The sequence below is a fragment of the Theobroma cacao genome, chromosome 10, assembly GCF_000208745.1.
Source record: "Theobroma cacao cultivar B97-61/B2 chromosome 10, Criollo_cocoa_genome_V2, whole genome shotgun sequence".
NCBI lineage: Eukaryota > Viridiplantae > Streptophyta > Magnoliopsida > Malvales > Malvaceae > Theobroma > Theobroma cacao.
Genome location: NC_030859.1, coordinates 5,718,031 through 5,736,905, shown reverse-complemented (window position 1 = coordinate 5,736,905; position 18,875 = coordinate 5,718,031). Strand labels below are relative to the sequence as shown.

At 34.9% G+C, this 18,875-nt stretch overlaps 1 protein-coding gene across 1 annotated transcript; it reads left to right on the top strand.

Moving 5' to 3' along the window:
- On the top strand, positions 9,272–18,681 carry LOC18586561. The gene is made up of 14 exons (XM_018129576.1): positions 9,272–9,956; positions 11,621–11,707; positions 11,936–12,039; positions 12,246–12,296; positions 12,425–12,596; positions 12,698–13,018; positions 13,616–13,819; positions 13,963–14,448; positions 14,609–14,818; positions 15,359–15,547; positions 16,111–16,280; positions 17,165–17,317; positions 17,430–17,511; positions 17,601–18,681. The coding sequence occupies exons 1-14, from the start codon at positions 9,447–9,449 to the stop codon at positions 17,985–17,987; spliced, it is 3,126 nt and encodes a 1,041-aa protein (XP_017985065.1). The 5' UTR covers positions 9,272–9,446; the 3' UTR covers positions 17,988–18,681.

Here is an 18,875-nt window from a genome sequence, read left to right as displayed (position 1 = left end):
TGATTGCATTAGGGTTTAACATTGCGTGAGTGTTTGATATGTGATTGCGTGACATATTGGTAGGTCATTGCGTGACAGCATTACTGGATTTTGGCATGGGGTTAGGGTTTACGTGATTGCATTAGGGTTTAACATTGTGTGAATGTTTGATATGTGATTGCGTGACATATTGGTAGGTCATTGCGTGACAGCATTACTAGATTTTGGCATGGGGTTAGGGTGTGCGTGATTGCATTAGGGTTTAACATTGCGCGACTGGTTGATAGGTTTTTAGCATTATGTGACTTGTTTATAGATCATTGCGTGATTTAATGTTAGTAATTACGTGATTAATTGAAAATGCATTGTGCGACTGTTTTTGTATGAAATTGCACGCAAGTCATAACTGTATGAAATTGCACGCAAGTCATAACTGTATGAAATTTATATGTATGGCATTGCATGACCAACATTGGGTTCATTTTGTATTATTTTGAGTCAACTGTAATGCTTTAACATGTATATGTTGATTTACTTAATAAGTCATGCTCGACACTTACATTAATTATTTTGTTTCAGGGCTGTCTAAAAATAGTTAAAATTATTGAGAGGGTTCTTTTTATAGTGAGCTTCTGAGGAGGGTTATTTCTCAGAAATTTCTCTTTTATTTTGTTAATCTACAATGATGGTATTAACATGACTAAAATGGGAATGTTATCTATTTTATGTTGCAGATGGCCAGCACAGGAACAGAGTAGGATAATGTGGAATCTCTGCTTTGTGTGCTGAGACACCGATGGGGGTTCAACGCGGGCATTAACATCTACTATAAGTGGTCGCATCTTTATGTGATACGTGAGATGTTGTCCAACGTAAATGAGTTGGAAAGCTCGAAGAGAACATGTTTGGGTATACAATGGATGTCAAATCAGAGAAAAGTTTATTCTATGCCAATCTCGTGCACAACCTAATGCTACACAGAATCAATGAACCCGATGCCATCGAATGTGAGTTATGGTTTGCCATAGGCAGAACAAAGGCTCAATTTTCAAAGAAAGAGTTCTGCCTAGTGACAGGACTGAAGTTCGGTGCCCTACTGGCCCTTATTGTCAATCCCTATAAGGTTGTCCTTGGAGGAATTCACCTGCGATATTAGGGATAGGGGAACGAGGTGAAGATACAAGAAGTTGTAGAGACGTTCAAGGGAGGGCACTTCAGTAGGAGGGAGATGCGACCAAGATGGCCCTCGTCTTGATTACAAGCAATGTTTTATTCGGTCAAGACTACAAACGATCAGTGATTCCATGGTTATTGTCACTGGTCGAGAACATTGACGACTAGAATGCGTTCTCATGGGACACATACGTTTGGATTTTGACTATCGATTACTTGATAAGGGGCTTCAAACCTCTAGCGGTGGGAGTAGTAGAGAAGAAATGCTACCACCTCTACAGATTTATATAGGTGTTTCAGGTAGTGTGCCATACCTTAATGTTTATCATTATACTTTTTGCATAAGATTTTATAAGGTGAATTCTTTTCGCATAAGATTTTATGAGCTGAGTAAAAAATGTTTCACAATTGATGTGCAGTTTTAGGCGTTGGAAGTAATTTTTGTAATTCGAAGCTTGTTTGGAAGGTAGCACCAGTCTGGACAGGTTTGCCCAAGAATGCTCAAATGGTAGTGTGACGAGAGGCTTATAGGCTTTCACACCAATATTGCAAGTTTGGAGAGAGAAGGCAAGGTGAGTAAAGAAACCATATTTTTTTATTATTATTAAATTTTATTTTTATTGTCATAGGGTAGCGAGGGTTATACCTAATGGCAATGTATGTTCTGGTGCAGTTGTGCGCAATGAGGACATTGAAGCCAATTATGGAAGAGATGTTAACCGCATATTAGGCTAACATTGAGGTCAATATCTCCGAGGGGCAGCAATACGTTCCATTATGGAAGTTAGAGGGTCGATCAGAATTCAGTCCCCAACAAAGGAGGAAAAAAATGGACTGTAAAGGGAAAAGTACGGTAAGAAGAGTCGTTAAGTGGAGACACACCACGGATGAAGAGGTCCATTCCCAATTCGCTACTGCTGAGGTCTCGGGTGGTGCTGAGGCACTTAATTCTCCTCCTATGGCTCTTCATGGTGCTTTCCCTACTACTCTTCATGCTGCTACTTCTGCTACAATTGTCGTGACTCTTGACCCTGCTCTTCCTTCTGCTTCTACTGCTGCCCTTTATGGTTAGGCGCACAACCCACCACTGCGTCTGTAAATGACTATGAGCATTAAGCGATAGCTGTAACAGATGCAACAGTGGAAGAAAGACCTACGGGTATTGCAAACAGATATACAGATGCAGATGCATGCAATGCAGTTGGAGATCCAATGGGCAATGCAATTGGAGATCCAGCAGGCGATGCATATGCAGATATAGTCACTGCAAGGGTTGGAGGATCAGATTGTCAGTCGATTGATTGACCGTTATGAGGCATGAGCCTTAATGTTTTTCATTACGTGAGTTATAACATGTACGATGTATACACTGTTCTAATGTGTTTGATTTTTTCAATCGTTTAGGGTCGATTGATGGGTGAAAAGGATGGTGTGTGCAACAAAAAGGGTAACAGTATTGGGGTTGATCTTGACGATACAGGTGGCATAATCAATCAATTGCATCAACTCGAAGCTCACCTCCTACTAACCTGATCGAACATCATCCTGCTTCTATCCCATCTCCACTAAAGGCGGCTCAGCATTCTTAGTGCACACCTTCTTTTGAAGCTCCACCTCAATTTGAGGTTGAAGAGGCACCTCATCTTGCGAGTAGTAGAACTATAACATCCCCGCATCCTACTCTTGTCCCAACTCCACCAGAGCCCCCCACCCCCCCCCCCCTGCATGGTGAGATCATACCTTCTCTTGAGGCTCCACCTTGCCGAAGATGCACATGTGATATTAGCTAGCAAATACCTTCAAAGCCAATACGTTAACCCGCTATAAGTTCAGCGCAAAGCGAAAGATGATTTGAAGGATAGATATTAGTCTTTCATGAAAAATGAGGAAGCTAGGTAAAATGATAACTGTACACGATATTAGGGTTAATGGTTATAAGGTATTTATTCTATAGACCTTTTGACATGGGTATTATAAATATGCAAGGTTAACATTCTAGGCATTGAAAGACATGAGGGCCATGATTTTTTCTGACAATTAGAGATGCCGACTAAGTTGTTGGACAGCCAACACATTGACGCATGCATCAGCATGTTGTGTAAAAGGGCGTGCGAGCACTATCCACAACTCTACAAGTAAAAAATATGCATCGTTGACACCATCTTCTATGTAAGTATATTATATTTTAATGAGTTGTAATTATTCAAATGTATGAGGTGTGTATTAGTTAATTGCATCTAATTATTGTGCGTAACATAATTGACAAATTATTTTGTTGGCTCTAAGCCAAGAAATGAAGCCTCCCCCGACCAATAAGACATTCAACGTGAGTCAGGCGGTAATGTAAGACCATGTGCTTGAGTATGCGAGAGGTGGGAGTCCTCCGTGGGGTTTGCCATGGCACGAGGTTGACTCAATTCTTGTACCGTGCTATTTCGACAACCACTAGGTGCTCGTGCACATCAACTTGCTGAATTAAAGTATGACGTTAGTGGACTCATCATACAGTCAAACAGATGCATTGAAGTTCAAGTTGTGTGATAAGCAGATGAATCCACTAACAACACTGTTTCCCATTATATGCTACTAGGCCGAGTACTTTGTCAGCTCGCGTCGTTAAAAACGACCTTCAACGTGGATGAGGTTTAAGTTAAATGCAAAGACCCCAATACAGCAAGACTTGCATTATTGCGAGGATTGGGTTATCGCCTCGTTATAGTGGTTGATCGGTTCAGAGGATCATACCCGGAAGGCAAACGCCATAGACCACCTTCAAAAGAAGTTTGCATTTGAGATTTTTGCAAATAGTATCAGTTGTTAAATTTTTTAATTTGTTTTTTTTTCAATATGTAAATAACATTATTTTGTATCATGTCCATATTATTTTTTGTTATATCATTTAACAAAAAAAAAGGGCAATAAGAACAGTTCAGTATTCAATTCATAATGAATTGATTTGATTTGATTAAATATTAAATAATTAATTAAGCCAAAAGATCTACTTGAATTTCTTCAGATGTAGAATAGGAAATATAATTATGTGTTTTTTTATTTTGATTTAGTTCTTGATATTTTCTGCATTCAATTCATAATATTTGTTTACTTCTTGCATGCCAAAAATCAACTTTATTTTGTTGTCATGATAAAATATTACTAGACCAGTTTAAGGATTGCCTAAATTATGCCAAAAACTATATGTGTAAAACCTGACTCTATAAACACATGTCATGACATACATGCACTGAATAGCATGTTATTACGCTAGGAAAGTCCTAAGAATAGACGAAACCCTGTATTGTACCTAACGGTACACTTGACTTGATTTAACCTAGAACTAGTTCAAATAGGAATCGTAGGATGAAATTTAATATTTTACAATCCAGGAATGATTAAAAATGATTGTTCGGAGTTCGAGAGTTCATTTGGGGAAAAATTAAAAATTTTGATGTTTAGGGGTAAAATTGTCATTTTGCCACCTAAGATAATAATTTGATCATGGAATGAAATTTCTGACCAAGATTAACTATTTGGAGTATAATTTAATGATACGAAGTGAAAATTTTCAATTCCGACAATTTTTGAAACATAGGGGCAAAACGGTAATTTTATCTTCTCGGGGTAAAAATCGTAATTTTCGCCACCCAAAACTTGTAAAAATCATAGGATTTACTTATTTTTGGTATGAATAACTATGGTATGTTAAGTGGTGAAAAATTTAAGTTTAAAGAATGAAATTTTAAAAATGGGCCAATGGGAAAGTGACACATGACACTTTTTAATGATTTAATATTATTTTAATGAAAAGTCAGCCCATTTAAATCCCATATTAAGTGATGGCCGGCCATAAGGAGAGAACAAGAGAGAAAATAGAGAGGAAAGGAAGAAAAGAGAAAAACCAAAGGAAAACTAAAAAATTCAAAGGGAAAATCGCGTTTTTCGACCGTTTACGCGTCTAACGGTAAGATTTTTTGACTTTAGCTTGATTTCTACCTTTCTTATGCCTTTGTTTCCATTTAGCATGCTTGAGGAGAGAGATCAAAAAGTGATATCAAGGGCTGGACGAAATTCAAGGGGGAGGAATTTGAAATTTTTATGTTTTGATTTTTAGTTAAATTGATAGTTTTAGTTAGTTAAATGTGTATAGAAATCAAATTGGGCAAGAAAGCATGAAATTTTCACAATACCCACCCTTGGCTGAATGTTCAATGATGTACAATGATGATGAACTGATTTTTATTCTAAGAGAAATGAAGAGAAAATGATGAAAAATGGTTAAATGTGATAGAAAAACAAAGTGGAAAATTTACCGAGTTAATGTCCCATTTTTGGCCGAATTTTCCAAGGAAGGGAGTGAGCTGATTTTGTTGTTTTTAGAAGGTTATTGGCTGATATTTAATGGTTAGAAATGTTGGAGAGAGAATGGGATGATTTAGAGCTAAAATGGAGCGCGTTAGCAATTTATCGGGCAAAGTGCCAAAAATAGGTTAATACCGCGTTTAAGCCGTTTTAGGCTATTGCATTTCATACCATGCATTAGTATAGGATTTAAGTCAATTATATAGTGATTTAGCATCAATGTGGTGAATTGGGTAAATTTTGCAATGTGTTTAGGATGAGAGCCTTCCGGTAAAGGCAAGGAAGTCGTACCCGACGAATAGTGATCAAGGCACCTAAAAAGTAATTAGTTTGTACAAACAGTGAGTAAACCTATTATTATTGTAAATTAGCTAAAGTTTATTTTTAAATGCTCTTCATGGATTTTATGAAATGAAAATGAGATTAAAATAGAATTTTTGATGTTTTAGAAATAAATGTGACAAATAAAAATATATTGTGTTGATTATGAAATTGAGTAATTGGAGGCTGCCAATTATTTTGAAATATATATTTTCCTATGAATGGCTTATGATATATGATTATATGTGGCTATATATTATAATTGCATTGGAAATTTATGTAAGCTGTCTTTTACTATGCAGGTTGGGTAAATAAATAAAAGCCACATTATACTATCAAAATTTTATTAAAGTTGGTGAGTTTAGTCACTACAGTGGCGGGTTTTCGTGGACTGCCTATTAGAGGGGCACAATAAACCCGGTTATATAGTTACTCCGGTAGTAGAGGCGATGAGGGTAATTCCCGAGGTAGTGTTAGAGTTCACTTCACGTCGAACCCCCACGTGAATGTGTAACTCAGCCAACGCCAAGGAATGGCTTGTTTTCAAAACTAACATGTGTTTAATATGTAAATATCTTAACAACCTTGGCGGACTAGGTTAGATGCCTCGGCCAAAGTATCCCCGAGGACTAGTTTTTGGCTTGAGCACTGTTTTTAATAAAAGTCATAAGCCTTAACAACTATTTTGGTAAATTACAAATATTTTATGGTTTAAGAAATAAATCGAAAACCTTATAAAATGGTTTGTGATTTGTTGTTCAAACTTGCCTCCATTTTACTCGCCTTTAGATATTTATAATAATGTTTGTTTACTCATTGGGATTGCGAAATCTCACTCACCTCCTTTCCAAATATTTCAAGCTTGAGGTAGCTTGTAGATATCGATTTTGTCGAGGATTCCAGTTGACCCCTCTATCTCACAGACAATAGGTTACTATCACCAACGCTTGGTGTATTTACGAGCCACTTGTCATTGTAATTATTATTGTACATTATAACTTTGTAAATTATTGTATGTATGAATTTATTTTACTTTTAAGTTACAAAAGATTACTTGCACGTGTTTCTATAAATATTGTTTTATATAAAAATGTTATATTTTTATCTTTAATTTACTTGAGTCGAAAACGACTGAAAATTATTTAAAACTGATATGTAAGCCTTGCGAGGTTCCGATTGGTATTTCGGGTAATGAGTATCAATCGGGACGTCATGGAAATTGTCATGGGCCCGAGAGAGGTTTCGGGTCGTGACAATATGGCTATTAACTATACCAAAATACATCTTATAATTTTTATGTGTTTTGATCGATATTTTTATATGCAACATATCTTTTGCTCTCCCTTCTTAGGTTTATTGTTCTTTTCATTTGCTCTTCCTTTTCCTTTTGCTTCCATATGGTTTTATTTTAGTATTATATTGTTTATTTTTTTAAGTTATATATGTTTGCTTTAATTATTCAATTTTCTTCTTAAAAAATTAACTTATATTCTTAGTTATCTAACTTTAATTTTTTTTTTGTTGACATAATACTACTTAAAAGAGTTCTTGAACTATATTTAAGAAAAATTCAAATAAATTTTTATTCTTTTATTACGTTTAATTAAGTTCTAATAGTTTTGTTTTGAACTAAATGAGCCTTTATCATTAATGATTAATTAATTATTGATAATCAAAATGTTATTTATCATTCTATGTCATGTGTGGTTGAGATGACATGATAACTTATCATAATAGATGTTTATGTGATATGATAACATAATCATATAATATTTTTAACTCCTCACACTAATACCACGTCAACGTTTCATGAATATAAAATGACAAGTAACATTTTAACTAATGATAATGAATCAATCGCTAATTATAAGAGTATATTTAACTTAAAATTAAAGTACAAAAATTTGATTGAATACAATAAAAGAATAAAAATTTTATTTAATTTTTTTTAATAATTTAGAATATATTTTCGCATTATGTCTTCTTTTATTATATATATATATATATATATATATATATATATNTGATTTACAAAGTTAGTATATATATATATATATATATTTGTGAAGCAGAAGAAGAGGGAAAGTGGGCACTTTTTCTCCTAAGGTCCACAAAAATTAGAATTAATTAGCCATGTCATTTCGGGTTGGGTTTCATTCAAGTAGACATGCTCGAAAGTGAATTGCAGTCACGCACAGACTAGACTTTGGTAGTTAGCTTTGATTGTTGAGGATACTAAGGCTCAGCTTCTTTTAATTGATTGTTATTCTTTCCATTATAATAGGAGGACGGCTAATCTTTTAGCTCATTCTCTAACTAGGCCTAGTCCTAGAATTAATTGCGGAAGGACAGGCACCCTTTTCACTTATGTAATTTTTTATATATATATAATTAGAGGAAGGAGGATTTAAATCTTACTTTTTAGACAGGAGATAATGCATCAATTAATGAACTAAATACTTAGGTGACTCTTCATTTATGTAATCTTGATATCATTTGATGCTTTAATAAAATAATCTTTTTCTCAATGCAGTTCAATTTCTTGGCTATATTTTTCTCTAAATGCAAACATTTATTTGATTTTATTTGGCTTTTTCTAATGTTTATTATTTGTTTACTTTGGTATTTACCACCTTTTTATCTTATTTAAAATTATTATTTTCTTTACATAATATTTGAAAAATCGCTTAAACTATTAAAAAAATTCAAATAAATTCTCATTTTTTTATTATATTCAATCAAGTTTTTATATTTTTATTTTATAAACGGTAAATTATCATTAATCAAAATATCATTTATCATTTTATATAACGTGATGTTAAAATAACATGTTATAGTAAAAAATAACATAACATGATGACATGATCACAAAACATTTCTTATCATTCATATTAATATCACGTGAACATAAAATTTAAATATAGTAAACAATCAAAATTTATTTAATATTTTTAAATAATTCAAAAAATTTTTAAATATTATATCTATTTTCTTTAATTTAATTTTTTGGCTCTTGATTGAAATTAAACTATAATTTAAAAGTTTTACATGTAAAGCTAAAGCTATTATTCCCATACACCCTATTAATTTAACTGTGAAATAGAACTCACATAAAAAATGCTGAAGATATCCCAAAATCATCATTTTGTGAACTAAAAACCAATCTAAAGGCAATAGGAGCAGGGGGAATCCCAACAAAAAAAATGTTAAATTAGTACTATATAATAATAATAATAATAATTTTCTAATTATGATTTCATTTTCTTGATTTTCTTTTTTGGATAATGCCGTAATAAATTTCCAGTTGTCATTATTTAGGATGAGTTGGTGAGGTGACAGGACCTTTTTTACAAAAATTAAAAAAAAAAGAAAATATAATTTGACGCGTTTTATTGTTGGTAGTGTGGACTTTTGCCGTCGTTTTCCCAAACAAAACAAAGAAAAGAACACCTAGATTTCATAAATCGCTAAAAGAAAAAAAAATCCAACAACAACTCGACTCCGTCACTCTTCAATTTCTCTTTCAAAGCCAGCTCTCACAAAACTTCCTCTCTGAAAATTTTCCGTCACTCTCTCGAGAAAATAACAGAAGGGATATAAATAAGGTGCCACTTCCTATGGGCCGAAACTCGTCTCCTCCGATACTCGACGGCAATGGAAACGAAAATGGCAAAAACAAAAACAGTGATAACAACAACGACGACGATCAAGGATTCTACTCGATCCGTGATCGATTGCCTTTCAAGAGAAACCCTATCCACACCCGGGATCGAACCAAGCAGTCTTCTTTACTCGACCGGCCTTTAGTCCGGAACCGTCCCCGGTTCAACCGGAAAGGATTTTTGCTCTTTCCTTTGCGAGGCATTCATTTGTTTTATTTTTTGATATTTTTCTCGGTTTTCGCTTTCGCTATGGCGTCGATGCTGATGCAGAGTTCGATTGCGGCGGTGGTGTTTAGGCAAGGAGGAGAGAGGGGTTGGAGGAAGTCTGTTAGAGAAGGGCTCAGGCTCGGGAGCACGTTGAAGTTTATGCCGGCAGGGATGTCACGGTGGGTCGCCGAAGGCGGTGGACTTGATCGAATGAGATCGACGGCCAGGATCGGCGTTCGTGGCCCTAGACTTGCTCTTGTGAGTGACTATGTTTTTTTTTTTAATTGGATTAATTAATGTGAAGATGATATTTTTATTTATTTCTTGTTTATTTTCTGTGTTTGCAGTATTGGAAAAAATTAATGTGACTGAAATTTTATTTTAAGTTTTAGGTTTTGAATTTTTGGTAGGAATTAGTATTTTAGATATTTATTTTTCATTAGAGTGTTAAGTGCAGCTGAAACTTCTCCTTTTGGTGCTTCTGAGCAATAACTTAAATTCATAATCTTCTCAGTTGGTAGTTTATGACTTTGGATTAGTTTGTTGAAGTTGAATGTCCTTTTTTTAAAATTTTTGAATTTTTATTATATATTGGTTAAGGAGTTCTGGTTTAGGAGTTATGGTTACTTTACTTATGAATTGCTAATGATTTTCTTTTTTATTTTAAAAAGAAATGTAGGTGGTAGTTGCTGAATAAGAACTTGAAGGCTAGCACAAAGGCATTGTTATAGGTTACCCTTTTTCTTAAATTGTTAGTTGGAGTTAAGCAAAAAAGTTCTTTTTGTATGTATCATTAAGATTAAGATTCATAATATATAACTTCCCTTCTTTATTCTAGCATGCTGTTTGATAAATTGAAATATTGAAAAATTAAATGCTGAATTTTAGCAGTGAAAATTTTAAGTACTAAATTTTGGCATTGGAAACTGTTTGATATATGCTGTTGAATATTAAATAGATTTTTTTTTTGGGCGAAAGAGGGAGTTTGTGATTTTAGAGATATTTCACATCTAATAATATTTAAAAAGAAGATAAAATAGAAAAAAATTAATTAAAACACAAGGGAAATTAGATGGTAAATTTTTTTTTTTTGGCTGGTCTTAACTACTAAACACTTCAAAATTGAGCTAACAAATTTCAGTGAGAAATTTATGTAATTGGAAATTAAACTTTTCAATGCTTTATCAAGTTTTTATGAATTTTCTTGTCAGCCAAGCAAAGTTTTTTTTGGCATTAGTAATGAGGCGATTTACAAATTATCAAATAAGAATTGTTTTTATTTATCCTTCTTAAAAAAAAAACCTTGTACCATAAAGAAAAGGGAAAAAGGGGAGAATAAGTGTTGAGGACTGAAAGAGATTTGGTTGCTTTAATTGGAGTTATAGGTGGTTTATACTGTATATGGTTTGGTTGTAAGATGTTTTGATGACTTATTAAGATTGTAGTAACTTAATCAGGAATTAAACAAGTATAACAATATAAAACCTATTGTAGGATGGTGCGGGGCAAAGGACTAAAAATCAGAAGAAATCAAGAAATATAAGTATATATCCGCCTGATTTATTGCTCCTTTCTGTAAAGGAATGCCAGTGGAGATAAAGTGGTTTTATTTAAGCAATTTATCAACAAGTCATTAGGAGATTATTGCAAAATTTTGGTTTCTAAATTAGAACTTGATTTCAAGGAAAATACTATTTTTGGCAAGATAATTATCGAAAGGATAACGCTTGAATGGCAGGATATTCAAAGTTATAGTGATATTAAATGCTTACCAATACAGTGATTAGAATGGAGATGTTTTAAGTTAACTAGCATCATTGTGGACCAGACCTCGCACTAAAAGCAGCTTTTTTATGGTGTCTCTGTATTTGAAATGGTTTGACTTTTGCAGTTAAATTGTGCATTTTTTTTATAATTGACAGATTTTAGGAAACATGAAGAAAGACCCTCAGTCATTGATGATGCTTACTGTGGTAAAGAGTCTTCAGAGACTTGGCTATGTAATAAAGGTGAATAAAGTTTTTTAAATTTATTTCCCTAGTGCTCCCCTTTTGGATATGCTCATGCAACAGATTTTATGATAAAAACATCTTATATAACTTTGGAAACATGTTGGAAGTGTTAATACTTATGTATGAATGGCTTTGCTTTCTATTAGCCTTGGCATGAAAGTAAAGTATGTTATGCACTGATCAGTTCTGAAAGTATTATGGATCCTTACAATGTCAATTTGACAGATTTATGCAGTAGCAAATGGCAAAGCACATGCAATGTGGGAGCACATAAGTGGTCAGATTTCATTTTTAGGTCCAGAGCAGTTTGTTCATATTGATTGGTCAATGTATGTTATCTAATTCCTGTATTATGGATTCTCTCTTTCCCCTTTTTTTCCCTTTTCATTTGTGTTTATATTGGTTTTTATTTATATTTTCAGTTTGTGCAGTGGTTTATGTTTGAATTTTTGGTCACAATCCTTTTAGTGGTAATTATTTTTGTTTGTTCACCTGGCATTGATTATATATGTTTTCTTGCATTTTCCATATCTAGCTTTGAAGGTGTTATTGCTGATTCTCTCGAAGCAAAAGAGGCCATCTCAAGGTACGTTCTATATCTAGCTTGCCAGTTCTCTGTCTCTCATGTATAGACACTTTTTGAACACTACAACACCCCTCAAGGTGTTGTTTTAGTTTGAGATGCTATGATTAGTGAATTTTATATCCATGCAGCCTTATGCAGGAGCCTTTTGATACAGTACCACTTATATGGATAATTCAAGAAGATACTCTGGCAACACGTCTTCCTGTTTATGAGGAGATGGGCTTGGAGCATCTTGTTTCTCATTGGAAAAGTGCTTTTACCAGGGCCAATGTTATTGTGTTTCCTGATTTTACTCTACCGGTAAATCTGACATTCTGTCTATACTTAAACACAGAATTTTCAGACGGTCTTGTATTAGACATCTTATGTGGTTTCTTAATTTCTATTCCTTCTCTTACCAGATGTTATATAGCATGCTAGACACTGGAAACTTCCTTGTAATTCCTGGATCACCAGTGGATGTGTGGGGTGCAGAAAGTTACAGTAAGACCCACGCAAAGCATCAACTAAGGAAGGACAATGGGTTTAGTATGGATGATATGGTGGTGCTAGTTGTTGGAAGTTCTTTCTTCTATGATGAGTTATCATGGGACTATGCTGTTGCAATGCACACAATAGGGCCTCTTCTTATGAGATACACAAGGAGAAATGATGCAGGAGGGTCATTTAAATTTATTTTCTTGAGTGGTAACTCCACTGATGGGTATCATGATGCTTTACAGGTAGTCAACTGTTGATAGGTGCATCATACATTCATGCATACCTATATTCCCTGCAGCCATTAATCACACGACTCTAGTGGTGAAACTTCTTTTCAATTCAAAATGGGGTATATGTTTGCATGCATCCTCATGCTCATTCATAAGCTCCTTACTTTTCATGGAAAGGGAAAACAATACATTAAAATGGTAACAAAGAAATATTATTGCATGGATTAAGTGAGGCATTTCAAAGAACTTATGATCATTTTCTTCATGAATTATATCTGATTTGCTACTTCATGGGGATATGAAACTTAGGTCATTCAGTTGTAATTTTTTATTTGCTTTTTTTTTTCTAATTAAAAACTTATAAATTGTAGTAAGGCCATACTTTTTTTTTTCTTTTCAATCAGTTACATACTGGTAGAAGGATAGAAGCTTAGAGATATTAATAAGACTGCAAACCTTGGAGAGATAGCATAAGAAACTGTCATGTAATTTTCCCTTTGTCCTCAATTCAGTCTTATATAGTGTGTTCAGCACACTGTAGTGAGGTTAGTTTACTGGCTTAGTGTTATTTCATTCAAGATTGATGTTATACCTTGTACTTCTATGCAGCAAGTTGCATCGCGGCTAGGACTTACTCAAGGCTCTGTTAGGCATTATGGCTTGGATGGTGATGTCAATGGAGTTTTATTAATGGCTGACATTGTTCTATATGGTACCTCCCAAGAAGAACAGGGGTTTCCTTCATTAATTATCCGAGCCATGACCTTTGGAATCCCTGTCATCACACCTGATTTTCCTATCATGAAAAAATATGTACGTCCATTTAAATTATTTTCTTCTTAGTTCATAATTTCTTTTTTGTGTATGTGTGTGTGTGCACGCGCGCACGAGAGAGAGAGAGAGAGGGTGGACTTATTATTCTGTATCTTACATTTTAAATGGCTCTGAAATGACAGGTGGTTGATGGAACCCATGGTGTTTTTTTCCCTAAACATCAGCCTGATGCTTTGTTGAGGGCTTTCTCTCTTTTGATTTCGAATGGCAGACTCTCCAGATTTGCTCAGACAGTTGCTTCTTCTGGAAGACTGCTTGCTAAGAACATTTTGGCATCTGAATGCATAACTGGTTATGCAAGCCTTCTTGAAAATTTACTCAATTTCCCATCAGATGTCTTGCTGCCAGCTCCTGTCTCTCAACTTAGGCTGGGATCATGGGAATGGAATGTTTTCGGGATGGAAATCGAGCACGGAACTGGTGATATTTCCAGATATTTTAGTGTTGTTTATGCCCTTGAGGAGGAATTTACCAAGCACACCATTTCGTCAGACATATCTCAGTATGGAGCTGAGATTCAGGATCAGGATATCCCAACTGAACAAGACTGGGATATCGTGACGGAAATTGAGAATTTTGAAGATTATGAAAGACTTGAAATGGACGAGGTATGATAATTCTTAATAATTACAGTCATTTGTTTGTATCTCCCCCCACCCTGCCCTAGTTCATGTCCTCTTGTAACTATTTTCTTTTTATTATATTTAACTTTCTCATGAATACACAGTGATGTGAAATAATATTATTTCTTTTTCCTTAATTCTGTAGGTTGAAGAAAGAATGGAGAGAAATCCTGGTGTATGGGATGATATATATCGAAATGCTCGGAGATCTGAGAAGCTGAAGTTTGAGGCAAATGAAAGAGATGAGGGAGAGCTAGAAAGGACAGGTCAACCAGTATGCATTTATGAGATCTACAGTGGGGCTGGGGCCTGGCCATTCTTGCACCATGGATCTTTGTACCGAGGGCTAAGTCTTGTGAGTTTCTCCTAATCCATATTTGGTATTTTATCTTTTAATCAATCTTCATTACATTTCTTTTTATGTCTTCTTCATCATTTTCTCATAAGTGTTTTTGCGATTTTATGATCTGGAACATCTAACTATGATCGAGTTTTGATTCAATTGAAGAGAAATCATGTAGCAGAAAGTATTGTATAAACAATATCTTCTCATAGTTCTTGACAAAAATGCTTTGAATCTTTTTGAGTAATTCTTGGGTAGCTTGAGTTTTCTTGCAAACGGTGAATAGAATGCTTGCTCAAAAGTCTAACATGGAAAATTTGCAGTGGGAGAAACTTTGTACAGATCATAGCTTCCCCACCCTCCAGCCCCACCGTTTTTCTTCCTTAATGTAGTCTGCTTATATATTTATAGATTTCTAGTATTTGCTGTAGTGCTCCTTAGTCTTTTTTTCACCTTGTAGAGGAGCTTTCCTTTCATATTGTTTGGCTACTGACAAATGATGTATAAAAATAAGTAGTTTTCACATTTGTAACTATTCATTTTATATGTCAGTCTAGGAAAGCAAGGAGGTTGAGATCAGACGATGTGGATGCAGTTGGCCGACTTCCAGTTTTGAATGACACTCACTACAGGGATTTGTTATGTGAAGTTGGAGGGATGTTTTCCATTGCAAATAGGGTGGATAACATTCACAAGAGACCTTGGATTGGTTTTCAATCATGGCGCGCTGCTGGTAGGAAGGTATTCCTTATATTGATGATATGGCGTTTAATTGTTGAATATTAGCTGGAGTTTTAAGAACTAATTTTTTGGTTGTTCAAATTTTTTAGTGTTGTGATGGAAGGAGGGTAGAACACAGTACAGTTAAAGGGAGTAAATGGTTTACTTTATCCTGTTAGGAAATTTTTTTTTTTTTGAGGGGGGTGTTGGGGGATGGTTTGAAGGTGAACCAAATCCCTGAAATCCCCCGTTAATCATTTTTTTTCAATTCCCCCAATTCAGGATGATTTCCCTTTTACCCCTCAAAATTTTTTTTTAGAACTATCTTAAATCAGGGTGGAATGATAATGGTGTATAAACTCACTACTTTACTCTCCTCTGCACTCAAATAAATCAAGGAAGAGTTGTTTATTCTACTATAATCTTAGCTTTCCATCTGTTCACTCTGTTTATTGTTAGTTTATAAAGGAGAAAAAAAATAGTTCCTAAAACAAAAGAAATCCATTTCTTTTTTGATTCAAGTCTACAAGTATCAAGTTTTGGAGTTTGCAATTATTGACTGCTCAGTCTTTTTCTCTAAATAGGTTTCATTGTCCACAAGAGCTGAAGAAGTTCTGGAAGAAACTATTCAAGGAAGTAAACGAGATGTAATGTACTTTTGGGCGCGCCTTGACATTGATGGTGGAGGTGCAGGCACCAATGATGCACTCACATTTTGGTCAATGTGTGATTTGTTAAATGCTGGACACTGCAGGTTTGTTTTACTAAATATCAGTTGGAAATATGATTTGTCATGCATGTTAGGTGATGGTGTCATCTGTCATGCCTTGCTGATGCCAAGATTTGCACTTTAATTTTCTATGAGTTGAATGAGCGTATTTTGCTTGCCATCTTGTCATGTTGTAGATATGCAGACAATTTCTTCCTACATCAAGTTGCTCTTCCCTAAGTTCCTTCTTCCTGTTGAGATGCTTTTCTAATCAAATATGTCAAGGGTTTTTTTTTCCTGAAGTTGTCATGGTACCATTTTGATTATTGTTACAAATAGGAGACCAAGGAAAGATTGATATGTTTACATGGTAAAAGCTCCTTTTACCTGTTCCATTACACCTTTTAGTAAGCTGAAAACAAGATAGGCAGGGTCGTGAAGAGGCGATCATTGGCTGTGACTTCGGCCTAATTCTTAGCATCCTTTTTTCGGTTTTAAGCCTGGTCTGATCAAAGTTCAACATTTCTTGTTCATGAACATGGGTCAAGGTCAAATCAATAGGTGAGGAGATGATAATCGGTCATTGGCTGGGATTTGGGCTTGGTCTATTTAAAGCTTAACATTTGTTGTTCAAGAACCCGAGTATCTGGTTTTATAGGTTAGGAGGTGGCCATGTGCTGAAACTGGGTGTGGATGCTTATTCATTTTTTTATGGGGCTAGAAGCTGGGCTTTTCAAAAATTTGGACCAAATTTCTTAACCAAGCCTGGGTCTGATAGGGTCTTGATAGGCTATTGGTTGAGTTATATGGACATACAACTGCTGCTTTGTTATGTAACTTGCACTAGATAGGTGGGTATCTTAAATTAGTTATATTGCTAAATGAAAAATATATGGAGTGGCTTAGAAGATTACTTTAAATGCCTGCAGAACTGCTTTTGAAAGTGCTTTTCGCAAGATGTATATATTGCCATCAGATACGGAAGCTCTTCCTCCCATGCCCAAAGATGATGGTCACTGGTCTGCCTTGCATAGCTGGGTGATGCCAACCACTTCCTTTCTGGAGTTTGTAATGTTTTCACGGTAATCTACAGAGCCTGCTCTTCTTTTTTTTGCATCTTATCTGTTTTTCTCTTTTCAATATCGAGCAAAGTACAGTAGATGATGACGGGAAACTTATATAATCGGACTGCAGGATGTTTGTTGATTCCCTTGATGCCTTGCATACCAACTCTGGTGAGGTCAATTTGTGTTTGTTGGGTTCCTCTGAGCTTGAGGTAAGTTATGTGGTTCCTATAACATCTGTGGGTTTCAGTGAGAGTATAATCATAACAGTGCTCTTCTTTGTTTATTTAATTATTGGCAGAAAAAACACTGTTACTGTCAGGTATTGGAACTCTTGGTCAATGTCTGGGCTTACCATAGTGGGCGAAGGATGGTCTACATAGAGCCACACTCTGGTTTGCTCGAAGAGCAACATCCAGTTGATCAGAGAAAAGAATTTATGTGGGCTAGATATTTTAACTTTACATTATTAAAGAGCATGGATGAAGATCTAGCAGAGGCTGCAGATGATGAAGACCACCCGAGGAAGATGTGGTTGTGGCCATTGACAGGGGAAGTGCATTGGCAAGGAATTTATGAGAGGGAGAGGGAAGAAAGATACAGGCTGAAGATGGACAAAAAGAGGAAAACTAAGGAGAAACTATTCGAAAGGATGAAGAATGGGTACAAGCAGAGATCACTTGGATGATAGGATACTTAGAAGCTAAATCTAGATGACTTTATACTAACGTAGAAACACTCGACTTCTAGTACAGCTACTGAACCCTTGTTTTTCCTAAACTGGGAAGAGCGGAAAACTGCTGCATATAAGAGAAGCCTAGTTACATCTAACAGCACAGTTGGAGACATTTTATTCTTCTCATTTTTTTATGTCAAGTAAAATTGCTTTCAAGGAGGAAGGGGAGAACAAAGCAGCTTCCCAGCAATTTCGGTTCACTAGCGATTCAAAGCCATTTTACAGGGTTATCTGATGAGGCATACAGCATTCCAGGTTTTTGGTAAACATGGTAAGACTGATAGAAATTCTTTTCACCATATAGAACATTCAATTCAGTAGATATATTCTTTCTTTTCTTTTTTTTGTTCACTATTTAATTAGTGCTGGTAGATATATTCTTTCATCATTGTATATTTTATTTTGGTTTAGGGGGGAGAGAAAATTAAGAGGCAATTTTGATCAGAATTATAGTTCAGTTTCTGGTGAGGCTTGCTTTTCTGATTGTTTTATTCTATTGACAGTCTGATAAGGCAAACGTAGGATCTTGTTTTTTTTTTGCTTGATAATGTAGAATGGTCTTGTACCCTGGCCCTTTGAGTTTTCTTCTCCCTCCTTTTGACTACTAAAACGAATAAATAGTTTATGAAGTTATTATTTATTAGTACATTGATATTATTTTTGAGTAGTGTCATTCAATAATGGTACTCTCATAAGAAAGAGCATCAGCATACTGCTTGTGTCATGTGCCAAGATTTGAATTCAACTTTGTGCGGTGTTAAATTTTGAAAATCGAGCTTTTGAGATATCAAGGTGGAGATAAGTTTAGACTAAGATGAGTCTCTTTTTCTATGATTGAAA

What these genes read in the sequence shown, in the direction of transcription:
- LOC18586561 (XM_018129576.1), top strand. Translation starts at nt 9,447, where the DNA reads ATGGGCCGAAACTCGTCTCCTCCGATACTCGACGGCAATGGAAACGAA. An exon ending in GTGGCCCTAGACTTGCTCTT is followed by an intron (nt 9,957 to 11,620) that starts GTGAGTGACTAT and finishes TATAATTGACAG; the next exon opens with ATTTTAGGAAACATGAAGAA. An exon ending in TTCCTGATTTTACTCTACCG is followed by an intron (nt 12,597 to 12,697) that starts GTAAATCTGACA and finishes TTCTCTTACCAG; the next exon opens with ATGTTATATAGCATGCTAGA.